At 43.2% G+C, this 21,597-nt stretch overlaps 1 protein-coding gene across 2 annotated transcripts in view; it reads right to left on the bottom strand.

Annotated features, from left to right (window-relative positions):
* TRIM47 (tripartite motif containing 47) overlaps positions 1–5,685 on the bottom strand; it is a 37,612-nt gene extending 31,927 nt beyond the window's left edge. Inside the window, exon 1 of one of the 2 annotated variants that reach the window (XM_077251797.1) lies at positions 5,206–5,685. In XM_077251797.1, the coding sequence (XP_077107912.1) occupies positions 5,206–5,619 (414 nt within the window). In that variant the 5' untranslated portion in view covers positions 5,620–5,685. The remainder of the gene's footprint in view (positions 1–5,205) is intronic. The other variant, XM_077251798.1, reaches the window with a different exon arrangement.
* Positions 5,686–21,597: the final 15,912 nt, after the last annotated feature.

Below are 21,597 nucleotides of genomic sequence, written 5' to 3'. Positions count from 1 at the left end.
GGATCTCAAAACTGACCAGGCACATATGACCTGAATATAAGGACAAGTTCTGGGGAGGTGGAAGCTATACTGACCGCAATCCTGATCCTATCCACACACACTAAAGGCAGCCGTGGAGCGTTACCTGAAAACCTAGACGCCTCTTCACAGCCTGAGAAACTGACTACCCCTAGAGAGAAAGCAAAGACCTCACTTGCCTCAGAGAAATAACCCCAAAGTTTTAAAGAGCCCCCCACAAATAATAACGGTGAGTTAAGGGGAAAACACAAACGTAGAAATGAAACAGGTTGAGCAAATGAGGCCCTCTACACTAGATAGATAGATAGAAAATAGATAGGAGTCTGTGCGGTCAGTACAAAAACTATCAAAAATAAGCCACGCAGAGAATGCAAGAACCCCCACACCGACTCACGATGTGGGGGGAGCGCACTCTGCACCCCAGAACTAACCAGCAAGCAAAAAATCACATAAAAGCAAGCTGGACTAAACTCATATACTGAGAAACGTTTTCAAGGAAATAATGAGCAAAATGAACAAGCAAACTTAGCTTCTCCAGCCGGAGACTGGTCACAAGGAATATTCAGGAGAGCTCAGAATCCAGACTGAATACACCGACAGCAGGCAACAAGTGAAGGTCCAGGTGAATTAAATAGGCCCAGCAAAGCAGGAAATGAAGCAGCTGAACCTAGCCAAGACCAGCCATATAGCTAAAGGCCACCAGAGGGAGCCCAAGAACAAATTCACACAGTATCACTCATGACCACAGGAGGGAGCCCGAGAACGGAATTCACAACAGGTACCTTAACAGATCACCATACAGTATCATGTTATCAGCAGCACATCTACAGTTTACAATGGCGATGTGCTGCTGAGAACAATGATTTTTGTTCCGGCATAAACAATCCAATCACTCGATGAAGATGCAGCATTTTACTTGTTTAGTATAATACACCCCATAGTCCCCCACATATTATAATGTGCCCCATAGTCCTGCATATAGTATAATACACTCCTCAGTCCTCCATATAGTATTATACACTTCCCATAGTCTTCCATATAGTATAATACACTCCTCATAGCCCTCCATATATTAAAATACACTGCTCAGTCCTCCACATAGTATAATACACTTCTCATAGTCCTCCATATAGTATAATACACTCCTCACAGTGCTCCATATAGTATAATGCACCACCATAGTCATCTATGTAGTACAATTCATTTCCCATAGTATCAGGCACCCCATAGTTTTTCATATAGTATGGTGTATTCCCCATAGTCCTTGATACAGTATAATGCAGCCCACATATAGAATAATGCAGCCACCACCCCACAGAGTATAATGCAGCCACCCCACAGAGTATAAAGCAGCCACCCCACAGAGTATAATGTAACTCCCCATAGAATATAATGCAGCCCCCCTCATATAGTATAATGTAGCCCCCTCATAGAGTATGATGCAATCACCCCTCATAGAATATGAATATAATACAGCCCCCCATAGAATATAATGTAGCCACGAATAGAATATAATACAGCCCACCTCCCCATAGAATATAATGTAGCCCCATCAAAGAGTATGATGCAATCATCCCTCATAAAATCTAATACAGCCCCATAGAATATAATGTAGCCCACCATAGAATATAATACAGCCCACCTCCCCATTAACCAGATGTTTTTGGCTAATTCAATATTTGAGACATTTCAAAATGTTACAAAATATTTGCTCAGTTTTTCTCCAGTACCCTAATAGAGTGCAAAATATACAAAAATATGTATATTTTATGTAGTAGACATGTGAAAGCTTACTGAACGGGTTGTTCAACATTTTACTCAAAATCGGTGCAAAGAAGCAAAATATTTTTTCATTTGTGCCCAATCCATGAAACATAGTGCAACATTTTGATTAATTTGGTACAAAATCCACCAGCGCAAGAAGACAGACGAGAGAAAACTACAACTTGAAAAAAGACACAATGAATGCGGGCGATCAAAAAAATTACGATGTATTAAGGTGTAAGTGAACAATTACATCCCCAATATCCTGGATCTAAACTAAATTCATTGTGTACACCTATTACTGGAAGAAGATCTTATAACTTAGAGTGGAATTGTTTTTCTTCCAGGTAAATATTTTCCTCTTCTATTTCTGCTCATCCTGAGGAAGTGGTTCAAAGACCTTGCTATTTATATAACCCTGGGAACACTCACATTGTACATACTGTAGATACTGTACTAATGTAGGACTCTGGTTTGTAGACATCATGTCACTGGAATCTGGATTTTATAGCATAAACTAATGGTATGTACATTATATAAAGGTGCTCTAATGCTGAAAAAATCCTTATTTTTCTTGTAGAAATCTGTTTTGCGGTTTTAGAGAAATCCATATGTGAAACTGTATGCTAATGAGCTGTAAGTGCAGTAGTTGGGCAGTGCACTTACAACTCCCCGACCTCTCTGGCATTTCCCTGCCCACTGCCTGCCTCCTGTCTCTGACAAGTGACTCATGTTTCAGTCACCTCTCAGTCAGTCAGTGACTGTAGGTAGGCAGCTGGCGTAGAATAGGGAGAGAAGTGGGAGAGCTGTAAGTGCAGTGTCTGCCCATTGCACTTGGAAATCATTAACATACAATTTAACCTATGGATTTTTCTATAACAGTAAAACAGATTTCTACAAGAAAGTTAAGGATTTACTCAGCATTAAAGGGAACTTGTCAGCAGGATTGTGCTCAGTAACCTACAGACAGTGTCAGGTCGGTGCCATTACACTGATTGCAATGATACCTTGGTTGATGAAATCCATCTTGTGGTTGTTGTGTAATCTTTATTTTCAGTTTTGAGTCAATGATAGGCTCGTGCTTCGGGGCGGCCTGTGGCTGTTCTTCATGTGGTGTTCTGATTAAGTATTCATGTGTGTGGCTTCTGACAGGTCACTGATCCCTCAGTGACATGTTGCCTAGTTTACATAATGAATATAATATACATATAAATCTTAGGGAAAAAAATCCTCTTGTGCAGGCAGGGACCGGCCGTGGCACCAGCTCTGCAGCATGATCGCATATGTAATGTAATCCGCTTGAAAATTACACCGGCTGCGCCTTCACAGTAGCAGCTTTCGGTGATCCAGTAGCTGCTACTGCGCAGGTGCCGGCGGCACCATGTTTGTAGGGCAAAAAAAATCCCCCTCCAAGATGGTGCGACTGCGCAGTAACAGCAATCACTGATAGCTGCTAATGTGCAGGCACCAGTGGCGGCATCTTGCTGGAGGAAAAAAATTAAATTCCTCCTCCAAGATGGCCATCTTGTTAGAGAAAAAAAAAGGGTTAAATCACCTTAGAGAGAAGTGGCAAATCTTTGCAAGTATTTTAGACAAATCTTTCCCTTAGGTGCCTTCAATACTTTTACTAACTAACAAACCACCCAGACTCACTAATCAGCAACACAATATTGATCCAACAACTTCCCTTCCTCCCCTATCTTTATATCTTAGATTATCAGCAGTATAACGATATGTTCACATGTAGCATTTTTGCAGAGTACTTTATGCAGCTTATTTGGTGTGTAAAATACTTAGCATTTTCCAGTACCAGCATAACCAGAATTCTGGAATCTCATACACAAGCAGCGTTTTTTTCTGTGCAAATTTTAAGCCTTAGATAATAAATGTGGATAGTGGCACTAGTATATAGGAAGAACTAGCTACAAAATAACATAACAGCTACAGTAGTCTCAAGAGTTAAACAGTATGAAAATAAGATATATTTCCTTTATAGTTCACTTCCAGGGAGGGGAACAGAAAGGAGGAACGACGGGAGCAGGAGTCATACGGGAGAGAGGGGCCCAGTATGCCAGTGCTATCACTATACTAATTGATGGATTGTTGTAGGGCCCAGATGGAGTGAGATTTTTTTTTTATAGCTTTGCTGCATTTTTGCCAATTTCAGCGTTTGTGCAGCGTTTTTAAATGAATCGATGGAAAACACAAGTAAAAACGATAGAAAAAAAGCATATAAAAAAGCAACAAAAATACATATATTGTATGCAATGTATGAACATACCCTTAATGTGTTAAATGGTTTAACCTCTGTTGAAAACTGTTAGGGTATGTGCACACGCTGCGGATTTTGCTGCGGATCCGCAGCGGATTTGACGCTGCAGATCCACAGCAGTTTTCCCAAAGTTTACAGTACCATGTAAACCTATGGGGAAAAAAACCCGCTGTGCACATGCTGCGGAAAATTCCACGCGGAAACGCAGCGGATTATTTTCCGCAGCATGTCAATTCTTTGTGCGGATTCCGCAGCGGTTTTCAACCAGCACCAATAGGAAAGTGCAGTTGAAAACCCGCAGAGGAATCCGCAGAAGAAACCGCGAGAAAATCCGCAGTGAAAACTGCAGTGGTTTTGCACTGCGGATTTTCCAAATCCGCTGCGGAAAAATCCGCAGCAGAATAAGCAACGTGTGCACATACCCTTAGGCTATGTGCAAACAGCGAATATTAGACACCAGCACAGCCACCGGGTTTTCCCCAGTGGCTTTGCTGGTGGTCTTGCCTTCATTCTTGTGGTGGCCACATCGTTGATGTCTTTCATTCTGCACTGTGAAGTATAGAGAGCGGGTGGCTTTTCAGTGGAAATCTTCAGATGAACACTGTAATGTTGGTTTGATATTGCTGTGCAGTATGTTCATTCTATGGGGTGCTTTTGAGGTGCTTTTCTACATGATATGTGAACAGGCTTAGTATTGTTTAACATTTCCCCAGCTTGGGGTTCCTTCTTGGCAATTTAGCCAAAGGTTAATAGCTAAACATCTGATAAAACTGTTTGAAACTTAAAAAAACTACTTTTATCTGTATGACTCAAGTGTATGCAAGATGATTGCAATTTCTTCCCACTTACATATTTTCCAATATGAGCACCTGTTATTACAGATACGACTAGCAAACAGTCCCGGAAGGTCCCTGGACTATGGTTCCCTAGTATATAGCCACGCAGTTTCGGTGGAGATCTTCCTCCAAGAAGCAATGGGGAGAGTATGCTACTTAATTTTTTTTTCTGCTTGATTTGTGCTGAATCTGATTGTATAAAAAACTTGCAAGACTTTGTATGAAACCATAATCATAAGGCTCCTTCACTTTATGGTACCTCCATCACAATACTGTATCATACCCATAACTGAGGTGACCATTGGAAGTACATACCTGAGCACTGGGGGCTTCATCGCCTTCACTTACAATGGGTGATTCAAAGTTGTTGCTGCTTTCAGTTTCTCGAACTGCATCTGGTATTTCTTCTTGGCACTGATTTCTCAATGGTATACCAATGCTCCTGGCATGACTGCTGAAGGCATTGAAATCATTAGACCCTTGAAGACTGGAGAAATCATCCACCATTTGGGCAAGAATACTGTTCTTGCAAAGTCTTGGCGAGGAGTCTGGTCGAAACGAGGAGCGACACTGTGGACAGGAGCTGGGTATTCCTTGCAGAGACCAACACTGTGTAATGCATATCAAGCAGAACGTGTGCCCACAGGGAATAGTGACTGGTTCCCGAAACAGGTCCAAGCAGACAGGGCAATACAAATATTCAGAGCAGAGGAAGGCAACAGTGGCCATGTTACACGATGTGAGGACACAATGCTGGAGAGGGTAGGAAGTTCTGGGACAATGGGAGGATATAGCTTTTTTTTCTTTACTCCTCCTCCAACACACCAAACCTTTCTAGAGATATGAACAGAGACATCTGTGTGGCCATGTATAGACCGTACAAGTGATCCTTCAGCTAGTCGTGTCTCTAGATTATCCTAAATTTGCTGAAACTTGCATAAAGTTTTATTCATTGAGAAGAGAATAAAATATTTTTCACACCATTAACATCTTTCCACCATCGGGTCCTTAGACTACTTACAATATCATCTGTTCTATACACGGAGCCACATGCTGAGAGGAAGGATGAATCACTATTCATTATCACTAGACTAATGTGGATACATCTGTAAAATGTATCTACGGAAACATCTAGCAACAGAGAAAATCCACAAACCACAATCAGGAATTCAGTGACAGACTAACCTAAGAGAGAACATCTGTCTTGTACATGCAGATCTATTTTTTTGTTGGCATATTTTAGAGCAGAAGGAATTAAGCAGATTAATATATACTGTAGTTTGTGGGAAAATGTCATTGACTCACTTTGTACAAGGGTGAGTCAAAAATTGTTCCACACTCTGATTATATTCAAATTTCTGTGTCCGAACTGTCTCATCAGCGCTTTTCATACAAGGTCCCTGTTTCTCCAGTCACTGCTGTGCAGGTTTAACTGTTACATCAGTTCATTTGTGAGAAACCTGAGAAATTTTTAGGCTCAGCCTAAAATACCTTTCATAAGGGAATGCGAAAACTTATTTGCAGATGAACATAGGGTATTGAAAAGCAGGGATATTATGTTGAAAAATAATGTAATTTTCTTTTTGAGAAAATTGATTCAAATAAATTCTACAGCGAGAGTACGATTTTAACTGGCTGTCAATTTATTTGTTTAATTCCCTACTTTTTGATGTTTAAGTAGGACCTACTTAATTGTCGAAAGCTGTAACACAGGAAAGTCTGTCAATTACTCTATGGAACTAACCCATTGCTGCCTAAGCCTTAAAAGATCAAGGAATTAAATAATGAGTTACATTGTACAGGTGCATCTCACAAAATAAGAATATCGTCAAAAAGTTAATTTATTTCAGTTCTTCAATACAAAAAGTGAAACTCATATATTAGTCATTACAAACTGAGTGATATATTTCAAGTGTTTATTTCTGTCAGTGTTGATGATTATGGCTAACAGCCAATGAAAACCCAAACGTCATTATCTCAGTAAATTAGAATACTTTATAACACCAGCTTGAAAAAATGATTTTAAAATCCGAAATGTTGGCCTACTGAAATGTAGGTTCAGTGAATGCCGTCAATACTTTGTCGGGGCTCCTTTTGCATCAATTACTGCATCAATGCGACGTGGCATGGAGGCGATCAGCCTGTGGCACTGCTGAGGTGTTACGGAAGCCCAGGTTGCTTAGAAAGCAGCTTTCAGCTCATCTGCATTGTTTGGCCTGGTGTCTCATCTTCCTCTTGACAATACCCCATAGATTCTCTATGGGGTTAAGGTCAGGCAAGCTTTCTGGCCAATCAAGCACAGTGATACTGTTGTTTTTAACCCCTTCCTGACCTGTGACACAGCGTATGCGTCATGAAAGTTGGTGCCAATCTGACCTGTGATGCATATGCTGTCAGGTGAAAGGGTTAACTGTAATTTCACCCGACCTACAGGGACAGGGGGAGTGGTACTTCAGCCCGGGGGGGTCGCTTCACCCCCCGTGGCTACGATCGCTCTGATTGGCTGTTGAAAGTGAAACAGCCAATCAGAGCAATTTGTAATATTTCACCTATGAAACGTGGTGAAATATTACAATCCAGCCATGGCCGATGCTGCAATATCATCAGCCATGGCTGGAAACCCTGATCTGCCCCCGCCACTGATCTCCTCCCCAGTCCTCCATCCTGTCCTGTAATGTGCTCCGCTCCCCTCCGTCCGCCTGTTCGCTCCCCTCTGTCCTCCTGTCCGCTCCATCCTCCTGTCCTCTCCCCCCGTCCTCCTGTCTGCTCCCCCCGCAGTCCGATCTCACCCCCCCACTGTCCGATCCCACCCCCGCATACTTACCGACCTCTGGTGTCCCTCCCCAGTGTCTGTCCGTCTTCTTCATGGGCGCCGCCATCTTCCAAAATGGTGGGCGCATGCGCAGTGCGCCCACCGAATCTGCCGGCCGGCAGATTCGTTCCAGGTACATTTTGATCTGTGATAGGTTCTATCACAGCGATCAAAATAAAAAAATAGTAAATGAACCCCCCCTTTATCACCCCCATAGGTAGGGACAATAATAAAATAAAGAAAATATATTTACTTTTATTTTTCCACTAGTTAGGGTTAGAACTAGGGTTAGGGTTAGGGTTAGAGTTAGAACTAGGGTTAGGGCTAGAATTAGGGTTAGAACTAGGGTTAGGGTTAGAACTAGGGTTAGGGTTAGAACTAGGGTTAGAATTAGGGTTAGAATTAGGGTTAGAATTAGGCTATGAGCACACGGTGCGGATTTGGCTGCCGGTCAGCAGTGGATTGGCCGATGCGGATTCGTAGCAGTTTTCCATCAGGTTTACAGTACCATGTAAACCTATGGAAAACCAAATCTGCTGTGACCATGGTGCGGAAAATACCGAGCGGAAACGCTGCGTTGTATTTTCCGCAGCATGTCAATTCTTTGTACGGATTCCACAGTGTTTCACACCTGTTCCTCAATAGAAATCCGCAGGTGAAATCCACACAAAAAATACTGGAAATCCGCTGTAAATCCACAGGTAAAAGGCAGTGCGGAAAAATCTCACACGAATCCGCAACGTGGGCACATAGCCTTAAGGTTAGGGTTGGAATTAGAGTTAGGGTTGGAATTAGGGTTAGGTTTGGAAATAGGGGTAAGATTAGGCTTGTGGTTAGGGTTATGGTTAGGATTAGGGGTGTGTTGGGGTTAGGGTTGTGGGTAGGGTTGGGATTAGGGTTAGGGTTGGGATTAGGGTTGGGATTAGGGGTGTGTTGGGGTTAGGGTTGTGGTTAGGGCTGTGTTGGGGTTAGGGTTATGCTAGAGTTGGGATTAGGGTTAGGGATGTGTTGGGGTTAGTGTTGGAGTTAGAATTGAGGGGTTTCCACTGTTTAGGCATATAAGGGGTCTCCAAACGCAACATGGCGCCACCATTGATTCCAGCCAATCTTGTGTTCAAAAAGTCAAAAGGGGCTCCCTCCCTTCCGAGCCCCGACATGCGCCCAAACAGTGGTTTACCCAAACATATGGGGTATCAGCGTACTCAGGAAAAATTGTACAACAACTTTGGGGGTCTAATTTCTCCTGTTACCCTTGGGAAAATAACAAAATGGGGGCTAAATATTATTTTTGTGGGAAAAAATTATTTTTTATTTTCACGGCTCTGCATTATAAACTTCTGTGAAGCACTTGGGGGTTCAAAGTGCTGACCAAACATCTAGATAAGTTCCTTGGGGGTCTAGTTTCCAAAATGTTGTCACTTGTGGGGGGTTTCTAATGTTTAGGCACATCAGGGGCTCTGCAAATGCAACGTGGCGCCCGCAGACCATTCCATCAAAGTCTGCATTTCAAAACGTCACTACTTCCCTTCCGAGCCCCGACGTGTGCCCAAACAGTGGTTTACCCCCACATATGGGGTATCAGTGTACTCAGGATCAACTGGGAAACAACTATTGGGGTCCACTTTCTCCTGTTACCCTTGTGAAAATAAAAAATTGCTTGCTAAAACATTATTTTTGAGGAAAGAAAAATTATTTTTTATTTTCACGGCTCTGCGTTGTAAACTTCTGTGAAGCACTTGGGGGTTCAAAGTGCTCACCACATATTTAGATAAGTTCCTTGGGGGGTTTAGTTTCCAAAATGGGGTCACTTGTGGGGGGTTTCCACTGTTTAGGCACATCAGGGGCTCTGCAAATGCAATGTGACGCCCGCAGACCATTCCATCAAAGTCTGCATTTCAAAACGTCACTACTTCCCTTCTGAGCCCTGATGTGTGCCAAAACAGTGGTTTACCACCACATATGGGGTATCAGCATATTCAGGACAAACTGGACAACACCTTTTGGGGTCCAATTTCTCCTGTTACTCTTCTGAAAATAAAAAATTGCGGACTTAAAAAATAATTTTTGAGGAAAGAAAAATGATTGTTTATTTTCACGGCTCTGCGTTATAAACTTCTGTGAAGCACTTGGGGGTTTAAAGTGGTCACCACACATCTAGATTAGTTCCTTGGGAGGTCTAGTTTCCAAAATGGGGTCACTTCTGGGGGAGCTCCAATGTTTAGGCACACAGTGGCTCTCCAAACACGACATGGTGTCCGCTAATGATTGGAGCTAATTTTTCATTCAAAAAGTCAAATGGCGCTCCTTCCCTTCCGAGCCCTGACGTGTGCCCAAACAGTGGTTTACCCCCACATGTGAGGTATCAGTGTACTCAGGAGAAATTGCCCAACACATTTTAGGATCCATTTTATCCTGTTGCCCTTGTGAAAATGAAAAAATTGAGGCTAAAAGAAGTTCTTTGTGAAAAAAAAGTACTTTTTCATTTTTACGGATCAATTTGTGAAGCACCTGGGGGTTCAAAGTGCTCACTATGCATCTAGATAAGCTCCTTGGGGGGTCTAGTTTCCAAAATGGGGTCACTAGTGGGGGAGCTCCAATGTTTAGGCACACAGGGGCTCTCCAAACGCGACATGGTGTCCGCTAAGGATTGGAGCTAATTTTTCATTCAAAAAGTCAAATGGCGCTCCTTCCCTTCCGAACCCTGCCGTGTGCCCAAACAGTGGTATACCCCCACATATGAGGTATCAGTGTACTGAGGATAAATTGCCCAACACATTTTAGGATCCATTTTATCCTGCTGCCCATGTGAAAAAGAAAAAATTGAGACTAAACTAATTTTTTTGTGAAAAAAAAGTACTTTTTCATTTTTACAGATCAATTTGTGAAGTACCTGGGGGTTGAAAGTGCTCACTATGCACCTAGATAAGCTCCTTGGGGGGTCTAGTTTCCAAAATGTGGTCACTTGTGGGGGAGCTCCAATGTTTAGGCACACAGGGGCTCTCCAAACGCGACATGGTATCCGCTAACTATTGGAGCTAATTTTTCAGTCAAATGGCGCTCCTTCCCTTCCGAGCCCTGCCGTGTGCCCAAACAGTGGTTTACCCCCACATATGGGGTATCGGCGTACTCAGGACAAATTGTACAATAGCTTTTGGGGTCCAGTTTCTCCTTTTACCCTTGGGAAAATAAAAAAAATTGTTGCTAAAATATCATTTTGTGACTAAAAAGTTAAATGTTCATTTTTTCCTTCCATGTTGCTTCTGCTGCTGTGAAGCACCTGAAGGGTTAATAAACTTCTTGAATGTGGTTTTGAGCACCTTGAGGGGTTCAGTTTTTAGAATGGTGTCACTTCTGGGTATTTTTAGCCACATAAACCCCTCAAACTGACTTCAAATGTGAGGTGGTTCCTAAAAAAATGGTTTTGTAAATTTTGTTGTAAAAATGAGAAATTGCTTGTCAAATTTTAACCCTTATAACTTCCTAGCAAAAAAAAATTTTGTTTCCAAAATTGTGCTGATGTAAAGTAGACATGTGGGTAATGTTATTTATTAACTATTTTGTGTCACAAAACTCTCTCGTTTAACAGAATAAAAATAAAAAATTTGAAAATTGCTAAATTTTAGCCAAATTTCCATTTTTTTCACAAATAAACGCAAAAATTATCGACCTAAATTTACCAGTAACATGAAGCCCAATATGTCACGAAACAACTCACCCGACCTTAACCCCATAGAGAATCTATGGAGTATTGTCAAGAGGAAGATGAGAGACACCATACCCAACAATGCAGACGAGATGAAGACTGCTATCAAAGCAGCCTGGGCTTCCATAACACCCCAGCAGTGCCACAGGCTGATCGCCTCCATGCCACTTCGCATTGATGCAGTAATTGATGCAAAAGGAGCCCCGACCAAGTATCGGGTGCATTTACTGAATATACATTTCAGTAGGCCAACATGCTATTATGTGCCACTGAAAACATCCACTGTGTTTATTTTAGCAATATTACCTTTTATCATGCTGTAGCAGCACATCTTCAGTGCTGGATCCAGCTCTCATGGGGTTAATCGACATTTTCCTTTCTCCTGAGTTATTGTGCTCTAATACAACAAGTTCCATGATGCATTGCACTGGCCACTAAGCTCAAATCTACCACACCCACTCCAAAACACACCCAAACCCCTCCCTCCTCTATCTTCAAAAAGATTTGTGATGTAATTTCTGTCCAACCTCCTCTTTTACATTTGTCCAACCAACACTCCATTACACACAGATAAATAGATAGATATGGGATGGATGGATGGATAGATAGATATGTATCTATATGTCTATGTCTATTTACATAGATATGTCCATATCCATGTTTCTAAACCCCTTCACCCCTGGAGCTTTTTTCGTTTATCGCTCCCCTTTTTTCCAGAGCTATAATTTTTCCGTCAATATGGCCATGTGAGGGCTTATCTTTTGCAGGACAAGTTCTACTTTTGAACGACACCATTGGTTTTACCATGTCGTGTAACAGAAAATGTGGAAAAAATTCAAAGTGCGATGAAATTACAAAAAAAGTGCAATCCCACACTTGTTTTTTGCTTGGCTTTTTTGCTAGGTTCACTAAATGCTAAAGCTGTGTGCACACATTGCAGATTTGATTCCAGATCCGCAGGGTTTTTTGCTGCACAGAATTGCATCAAATCTGCAGTGTAGTGCACAACAACCAATGTAAGTCTATGGGAGCCGCAGATTTGTTGTGCACATGCTGCGGAAAAAGCCGCACCAAAATGCAGCTTTTTTTTCCGCATCATGTCACTTCTTTTGTGCCGAACTGCAGCGTTTCTGCACCCTTAGACTTTCATTGAGTCTTGCACATCCGCAGCAAAACCGCAGATGTAAAAAAGATCTGCAGTTCTGCTGCGGATGTGGGTCCGAGAAACGTTGCAGAAAAACTGCACCAAAAACTGCATCAAAACCGCACCAAATACTGCATCAAAACCGCACCAAAAACTGCATCAAAACCGCACCAAAAACTGCATCAAAACTGCACCAAAAACTGCATCAAAACCGCACCAAATACTGCATCAAAAACACATGAAAACTGCACCAAAAACTGCATCAAAACCGCACCAAAAACTGCATCAAAACCGTACCAAAAACTGCATCAAAACTGCATGAAAACCGCACCAAAAACTGCATCAAAACCGCACCAAAAACACATCAAAACTGCACCAAAAACACATCAAAACCGCACCAAAAACTGCATCAAAACTGCACCAAAACCACATGAAAACTGCACCTAAAACTGCATCAAAACCAAACCAAAAACTGCATCAAAACCGCACCAAAAACACATCAAAACTGCACCAAAAACACATCAAAACCGCACCAAAAACTGCATCAAAACTGCACCAAAACCACATGAAAACTGCACCTAAAACTGCATCAAAACCAAACCAAAAACTGCATCAAAACCGCACCAAAAACTGCATCAAAACTGCATGAAAACCACACCAAATACTGCATCAAAACTGCACCAAAAATGCATCAAAACTGCACCAAAAACGCATCAAAACTGCACCAAAAACTGCATCAAAACCACAGCAAAACTGCAGTAAAAATTGCATCAAAACTGCACCAAGAACTGCATCAAAAACACATCAAAACCGCACCAAAAACTGCATCAAAAGCTGCATCAAAACCGCACCAAAAACTGCATCAAAACCGCACCAAAACTGCATCGAAACTGCACCAAAAACCGCATCAAAACTGCACCAAAACTGCATCAAAATGGCATCAAACACATCAAAACTGCACCAAAAACGCCATAAAAACCGCAGCAAAACTGCATCAAAACCGCAGCAAAAACTGCATCAAAAAAGCACTAAGAACTGCATCATAAACACATTAAAACTGCACCAAAAACTGCATCAAAACTGCACCAAAAACTGCATCAAAAACTGCATCAAAACCGCACCAAGAACTGCATCAAAACTGCATCAAAACCGCACCAAAAACTGCATCAAAACTACACCAAAAACTGCATCAAAACCACCAAAAACTGCATTAAAAAAGCATCAAAAACCTGAATCAAAACCACGCAAAAAAATGCACTAAATACTGCAGCAAAAACTGCATCAAAACTGCACCAAAAACTGCATCCAAACCGCACAAAAAACCTGCATCAAAACCGCCCAAAAACTGTGAAAAAAATGCATAAAAAACGCAGCTGCGTTTTCTGCAAGGAGATGCAGATTTTTGGCAGAAAATTCTGCACCCAAATCTGCAACGTGTGCACACAGCATAAAACTGACCTACCATTATGATTCTCCAGGTGATTACGAGTTCATAGACAGCAAACACGTCTAGGTTATTTTTTATCTACGTGGTGAAAAAAAATTGCAAACTTTGCTAAAAAAAAAATAATAATTGCGCCATTTTCCGATACCCGTAGCGTCTATATTTTCTGAGATATCGGGTTGGGTGAGGGCTAATTTTTTGCACGCCGAGCTGACGTTTTTAATGATACCACTTTTGTGCAGATATGTTCTTTTGATCGCCCGTTATTGCATTTTAATGTAATGTCGCGGCGATCAAAAAAACCATAATTTTGGCTTTTGATTTTTTTTTCTCGCTACGCCGTTTAGCGATCATGTAAATTTTTGTTGTTGTATTGAAAACAGCTGACATGTTGCGGCTTTGAAGTGGGCTCACCGCCGAAGCCCACCTCAAAGCGGGGGATACTGCCAGCTGACGGAATAGTACGAAAGGGGTTAATGAACAATATGTTTCAGTTAAAAAAAAAATGGCATGGCTCCCGCACAAATTTCTGCGCCAGAGGGGGAAAGCCGACGGCCGGGGGCCAATATTTGTAGCCTGCTATGAATATCAGCCTGCAGCTGTCTGCGTAGCCTTTACTGGCTCTTAAAATAGGGGGACCCCACCAAAAAATGATGTGGGGTCCCCTATATTTTATAGCCAGAAAGGCTACGCAGACAGCTGCAGGCTGATATTCATAGCCTAGAGAGGGGCCATGGATATTGGCCCCCCCGGCTACAAATACCAGTCCGCAGCCGCCCCAATTCTGGCACTTAGCCTCTCTCTTCCCACCGAGTAGTGGTGGGATATGGGGTAATAAGGGGTTAATGTCACCTTGCTATTGTAAGGTGACATTAAGCTGGGTTAATAATGGAGAGGCGTCAATAAGATGCCTATCCATTATTAATCCTAGAGTAGTGAAAGAGTTAAAAATAAACTAAAAGACACATCCAGAAAAAGTATTTTAATATTCTTCATTTAACCATACTTGCCATACTTCAGCGCCTGCAAAAAACGTAAAATAATAAACCGTATACTACCTGTCCGCCGTAGTCCAATTAATAACGAGTGTCCCACGACGATCTCCCCTATAGAACAGTGACATCGGGTGATGTCACTGCTCTATAGGACCCTCAGTGACACACTGACAGGAGACAATGGCTCCTGCAGTGCATCACTGAGAGGTTACTATAGTTCACTGGTCTCACTTTATGGCATTTGCTGCGTGGGAACTTTCTCACACAGCAGTGCCAAAAGTGAGACTAGGGACTATTTTCTCACAGGGGTGTAGGAATACATTGTGGGGAATACATTCTGGAAGGATACCTTCCATCATTGTATTCCTGGAGCTCCTGGAGAGCAGTCACATCAGATGATGCTGCTGCTCTCCACGGGAGATCGTTGTGGGACACTCATTTTTAATTGGATTTCTGCGGATCAGGGAGTATAGTGTTTGTTTATTATTTTAATATTTTTTACAGATGACACTGGATCAAAGTGACAAGTGATGGTGAGTGTTATGATCCTTAGTGGTTGAGGATCACAAACTACTCCAGCTAAGTAACAAACATAGGACAAGCTCTAGGGAGGTGGCAAACTGGACTGACCGCAAATCTGAACCTATCCAAACACACTAGAAGTAGCCGGTGAACGTGCCTAAAAATCCTACACGTCTCGAGCCAGCCTGAGGAACTAACTACCCCTAGAGAGAAAGAAAGACCTCTCTTGCCTCCAGAGAAATAATCCCCAAAGATATAGAAGCCCCCAACAAATAATAACGGTGAGGTAAGAGGAAGGCACATACACAGGGGTGAAAGCAGATTCAGCAAATGAGGCCCACTAATACTAGATAGCAGAAAATAGAAAAGGGAATCTATGCGGTCAGTAAAAAACCCTTACAAAATATCCACTCTGAGATTTCAAGAACCCCCACACCAACTAACGGTGTGGGGGGAGAACCTCAGTCCCCTAGAGCAACCAGCAAGCGAGGAAATCACATTTTAGCGAGCTGGACTAAAAACATAATGAACGCTGATAATCAAAAAATGATCAAACAAAAACTTAGCTTGTCTTGGAGAGACTGGGAGCAAGGTAGACACAAGGAATCTGAAGAGCACTGAATACATTGATAGCAGGCAAGGAACTGAGTATCCAGGTGAGCTAAATAGGAAACCAACCAAGGATAACGAACCAGCTGATGCTGCCAACCTGCAGAAAGACAACACTACACAGTACCGCTTGTGACCACTAGAGGGAGCCCAAAAATAGAGTTCACAACAGTACCCCCCCCCTTGAGGAGGGGTCACCGAACCCTCATCAAGACCCCCAGGGCGATCAGGATGAGCCGCGTGGAAGGCACGAACCAAATCGGCCGCATGAACATCAGAGGCGACAACCCAGGAATTATCCTCCTTACCATAGCTCTTCCACTTAACCAAATACTGAAGCCTCCATCTAGAGATACGAGAATCCAAAATCTTCTCCACCACGTACTCCAATTCGCCCTCGACCAGCACCGGAGCAGGAGGCTCAACAGAAGGAACCACAGGTACCACATACCTCCGCAACAAAGACCTATGGAACACATTATGAATGGCAAACGATGCTGGGAGATCCAAACGAAAAGACACCGGGTTAAGGATTTCCAAGATCTTATAAGGACCGATGAAGCGAGGCTTGAATTTAGGAGAGGAGACCTTCATAGGAACATACCGAGAAGACAGCCACACCAAATCCCCAACACGAAGTCGGGGACCCACACCGCGGCGGCGGTTGGCAAAGCACTGAGCCATGGTTCCAAATCTGCTGCAACCTATCCACCACAGAATCCACCCCAGGATAGTCAGAAGGCTCAACCTGACCCGAGGAAAAACGAGGATGGAAACCAGAATTGCAGAAAAAAGGCGAAACCAAAGTAGCAGAACTAGCCCGATTATTAAGGGCAAACTCGGCCAATGGCAAAAAAGTCACCCAATCATCCTGATCAGCAGAAACAAAACATCTCAAATAAGTTTCCAACGTCTGATTAGTTCGCTCGGTTTGGCAATTAGTCTGAGGATGGAAGGCCGACGAAAAAGACAAATCAATGCCCATCTTAGCACAAAAAGTCCGCCAAAACCTGGACACAAACTGGGATCCTCTATCAGACACAATATTTTCAGGAATGCCGTGCAAGCGAACCACATTCTGAAAAAATAGAGGAACCAAATCGGAGGAAGAAGGCAACTTAGGCAAGGGCACCAAATGGACCATCTTGGAAAAACGATCACACACCACCCAGATGACAGACATTTTCTGAGATACTGGAAGATCCGAAATAAAATCCAAGGAAATGTGCGTCCAAGGCCTTTTCGGAACAGGCAAAGGCAAAAGCAAACCGCTGGCACGAGAACAGCAAGGCTTAGCCCGAGCACAAATCCCACAAGACTGCACAAAGGAACGCACATCCCGCGACAAGGAAGGCCACCAGAAGGACCTAGCCACCAAATCTCTGGTACCAAAAATCCCAGGATGACCCGCCAACACCGAAGAATGAACCTCGGAAATAACTCTGCTGGTCCATCTATCCGGGACAAACAGTCTCTCTGGTGGACAACGATCAGGTCTATCCGCCTGAAATTTCTGCAGCACTCGTCGCAAATCTGGGGAAATGGCAGACAAAATCACTCCCTCTCTGAGAATACCAGCCGGCTCAGAAACTCCCGGAGAGTCAGGCACAAAACTCCTAGAAAGTGCATCAGCTTTCACGTTCTTCGAACCAGGCAGGTATGAGACCACGAAGTTGAAACGGGAGAAAAACAACGACCAACGAGCCTGTCTAGGATTCAGGCGCTTGGCAGATTCAAGGTAAATCAGATTTTTGTGATCAGTCAAGACCACCACACGATGTTTAGCTCCTTCGAGCCAATGTCGCCACTCCTCAAATGCCCACTTCATAGCCAACAACTCCCGATTACCAACATCATAATTCCGCTCGGCAGGCGAAAATTTTCTTGAAAAGAAAGCACATGGCTTCATCACAGAGCCATCAGAGCTTCTCTGCGACAAAACAGCCCCTGCTCCAATCTCAGAAGCATCAACCTCGACCTGGAAGGGGAGAGAGACATCTGGCTGACATAAGACTGGAGCTGAAGAAAACCGGTGCTTCAGCTCCCGAAAGGCCTCCATGGCCGCAGGAGACCAATTAGTCACATCAGAACCCTTCTTGGTCAAATCCGTCAAAGGTTTAACCACGCTAGAAAAATTAGCGATGAAACGACGGTAAAAATTAGCAAAACCCAAAAACTTCTGAAGACTCTTAACAGACGTGGGCTGAGTCCAGTCATGAATAGCCTGGACCTTGACTGGGTCCATCTCCACAGTAGAAGGAGAAAAAATAAAACCCAAAAAGGAGACCTTCTGTACTCCGAAGAGGCATTTTGAGCCCTTCACAAATAAAGCATTAGCACGCAGGACCTGAAACACCATCCTGACCTGCTTCACATGGGACTCCCAATCATCAGAAAAGACCAAAATGTCATCCAGATAAACAATCATAAATTTATCCAGATATTCTCGGAAGATGTCATGCATGAAGGACTGAAACACAGAAGGAGCATTAGAGAGTCCAAAAGGCATCACTAAGTACTCAAAATGGCCTTCGGGCGTATTAAATGCTGTTTTCCATTCATCTCCCTGCTTAATGCGCACAAGGTTATACGCACCACGGAGATCTATCTTGGTGAACCAACTGGCACCCTTAATCCGAGCAAACAAATCAGACAATAGTGGCAAAGGATACTGAAATTTGACTGTGATTTTATTCAGAAGACGATAATCTATACAAGTTCTCAAAGAACCGTCCTTCTTGGCCACAAAAAAAAATCCTGCACCAAGAGGGGAAGAGGATGGGCGAATATGTCCCTTCTCCAAAGACTCCTTTATATAACTCCGCATCGCAGCATGCTCTGGTATAGACAAATTAAAAAGTCGTCCCTTAGGGAATTTACTACCAGGAATTAAATTTATAGCACAGTCACAATCCCTATGAGGGGGCAGGGCACCGGACTTGGGCTCATCAAATACATCCTGGTAGTCAGACAAAAACTCAGGGACCTCAGAAGGAGTGGAAGAAGCAATAGACACCAACGGAGTATCGCCATGAATTCCCTGACAACCCCAACTTGACACAGACATAGCTTTCCAATCTAAAACTGGATTATGAGCTTGCAGCCATGGCAGACCCAAAACGACAACATCATGCAAATTATGCAGAACAAGAAAGCGAATCACCTCCTGATGTACGGGAGTCATGCACATGGTCATTTGCGTCCAATACTGAGGCTTATTCTCAGCCAATGGCGTAGCATCAATTCCCCTCAGAGGAATAGGAAATTCCAAAGGCTGCAGGACAAAACCACAGCGCCTGGCAAACGACAAATCCATCAGATTCAGGGCAGCACCCGAATCCACAAAAGCCATAACCGGGTAGGACGACAAAGAACAAATCAAAGTAACAGACAAAATAAATTTAGGCTGTATAGTACCAATGGTGACAGGTTTAGTGATTTTTTTTAAGCGCTTAGAGCATGCTGAGATAACATGAGTAGAATCACCACAGTAAAAGCACAACCCATTTTGACGTCTATGACTTTGTCGCTCAATTCTGGTCAGAGTTCGGTCACATTGCATAGACTCAGGTCTCTGTTCAGAAAATACCGCCAAAGGATGAGCAGATTTGCGCTCCCGCAAACGCAGATCAACCTGAATGGCTAAAGCCATAGAATCACTCAGACTTGTAGGGGTGGGAAACCCCACCATAACATTCTTAACGGCCTCAGAAAGACCTTCTCTGAAATTTGCAGCCAGGGCACACTCATTCCATTGAGTAAGCACCGACCATTTCCGAAATTTTTGACAATACACCTCTGCTTCATCCTGACCTTGAGAGATAGCCAGCAACGCTTTTTCTGCCTGATTCTCAAGATTAGGCTCCTCATAAAGCAGTCCAAGAGCCAGAAAAAATGCATCTACATTAAGCAATGCAGGATCTCCTGGCGCCAGAGAGAAGGCCCAATCCTGAGGGTCGCCACGCAAAAAGGAGATAACAATTTTAACTTGCTGAGCGGAATCACCAGAGGAACGAGGTCTCAGAGATAGAAATAACTTACAATTGTTCTTAAAATTTAGAAACCTAGATCTATCTCCAGAAAACAACTCAGGAATGGGTATCTTTGGTTCTGACATAGGGCTATGAATAACAAAATCCTGAATACTTTGCACCCGTGCAGTAAGATGATCCACACTAGAAGTCAGAGTCTGAACATTCATGTCTGCAGCTGAGCTCAAAACCACCCAGAGTTCAAGGGGATGAAAGAAGCTAAACAGACTGCAGCAAAGGAGGAAAAAAAAAAAATGTACTCAGGTCTTCTTTTTATCCCACTTCTGCGATGCATTAAACACTTTTTGGCCTGCTATACTGTTATGATCCTTAGTGGTTGAGGATCACAAATTACTCCAGCTAAGTAACAAACATAGGACAAGCTCTAGGGAGGTGGCAAACTGGACTGACCGCAAATCTGAACCTATCCATACACACTAGAAGTAGCCGGTGAACGTGCCTAAAAATCCTACACGTCTCGAGCCAGCCTGAGGAACTAACTACCCCTAGAGAGAAAGAAAGACCTCTCTTGCCTCCAGAGAAATAATCCCCAAAGATATAGAAGCCCCCAACAAATAATAACGGTGAGGTAAGAGGAAGGCACATACACAGGGGTGAAAGCAGATTCAGCAAATGAGGCCCACTAATACTAGATAGCAGAAAATAGAAAAGGGAATCTATGCGGTCAGTAAAAAACCCTTACAAAATATCCACTCTGAGATTTCAAGAACCCCCACACCAACTAACGGTGTGGGGGGAGAACCTCAGTCCCCTAGAGCAACCAGCAAGCGAGGAAATCACATTTTAGCGAGCTGGACTAAAAACATAATGAACGCTGATAATCAAAAAATGATCAAACAAAAACTTAGCTTGTCTTGGAGAGACTGGGAGCAAGGTAGACACAAGGAATCTGAAGAGCACTGAATACATTGATAGCAGGCAAGGAACTGAGTATCCAGGTGAGCTAAATAGGAAACCAACCAAGGATAACGAACCAGCTGATGCTGCCAACCTGCAGAAAGACAACACTACACAGTACCGCTTGTGACCACTAGAGGGAGCCCAAAAATAGAGTTCACAACAGGTGAGTATGTACATCTATGTTATATGTATTGTATATCTGTATGTATGTTGTATGTATGTACTGTACGTGGCATGTCGCATGTCGCCGCATGCTGTATGTTGTCACATGTCGCATGTTGCATGTAGCATGTCGCCGCATGTTGTCACATGTCACGTGCTGCATGTCGTCGCATGTTGTCACATGTCGCATGTCGTCGCACGGAGCATGTCGCATGGTGCATGTCGCCGCATGTTGTCGCATACTGCATGTCGTCACATGTCGCATGCTGCATGTCATCGCATGTTGTCACATGTTGTCACATGTCACATGCCGCATGTTGTCACATGTCGCATGCTGCATGTCATCACATGTCGCATGGTGCAT

Source organism: Ranitomeya variabilis, chromosome 4, assembly GCF_051348905.1.
Source record: "Ranitomeya variabilis isolate aRanVar5 chromosome 4, aRanVar5.hap1, whole genome shotgun sequence".
Taxonomy (NCBI): domain Eukaryota; kingdom Metazoa; phylum Chordata; class Amphibia; order Anura; family Dendrobatidae; genus Ranitomeya; species Ranitomeya variabilis.
The sequence above is the reverse complement of the archived record's forward strand: the minus strand, read 5'-3'. Positions and strand labels throughout refer to the sequence as shown.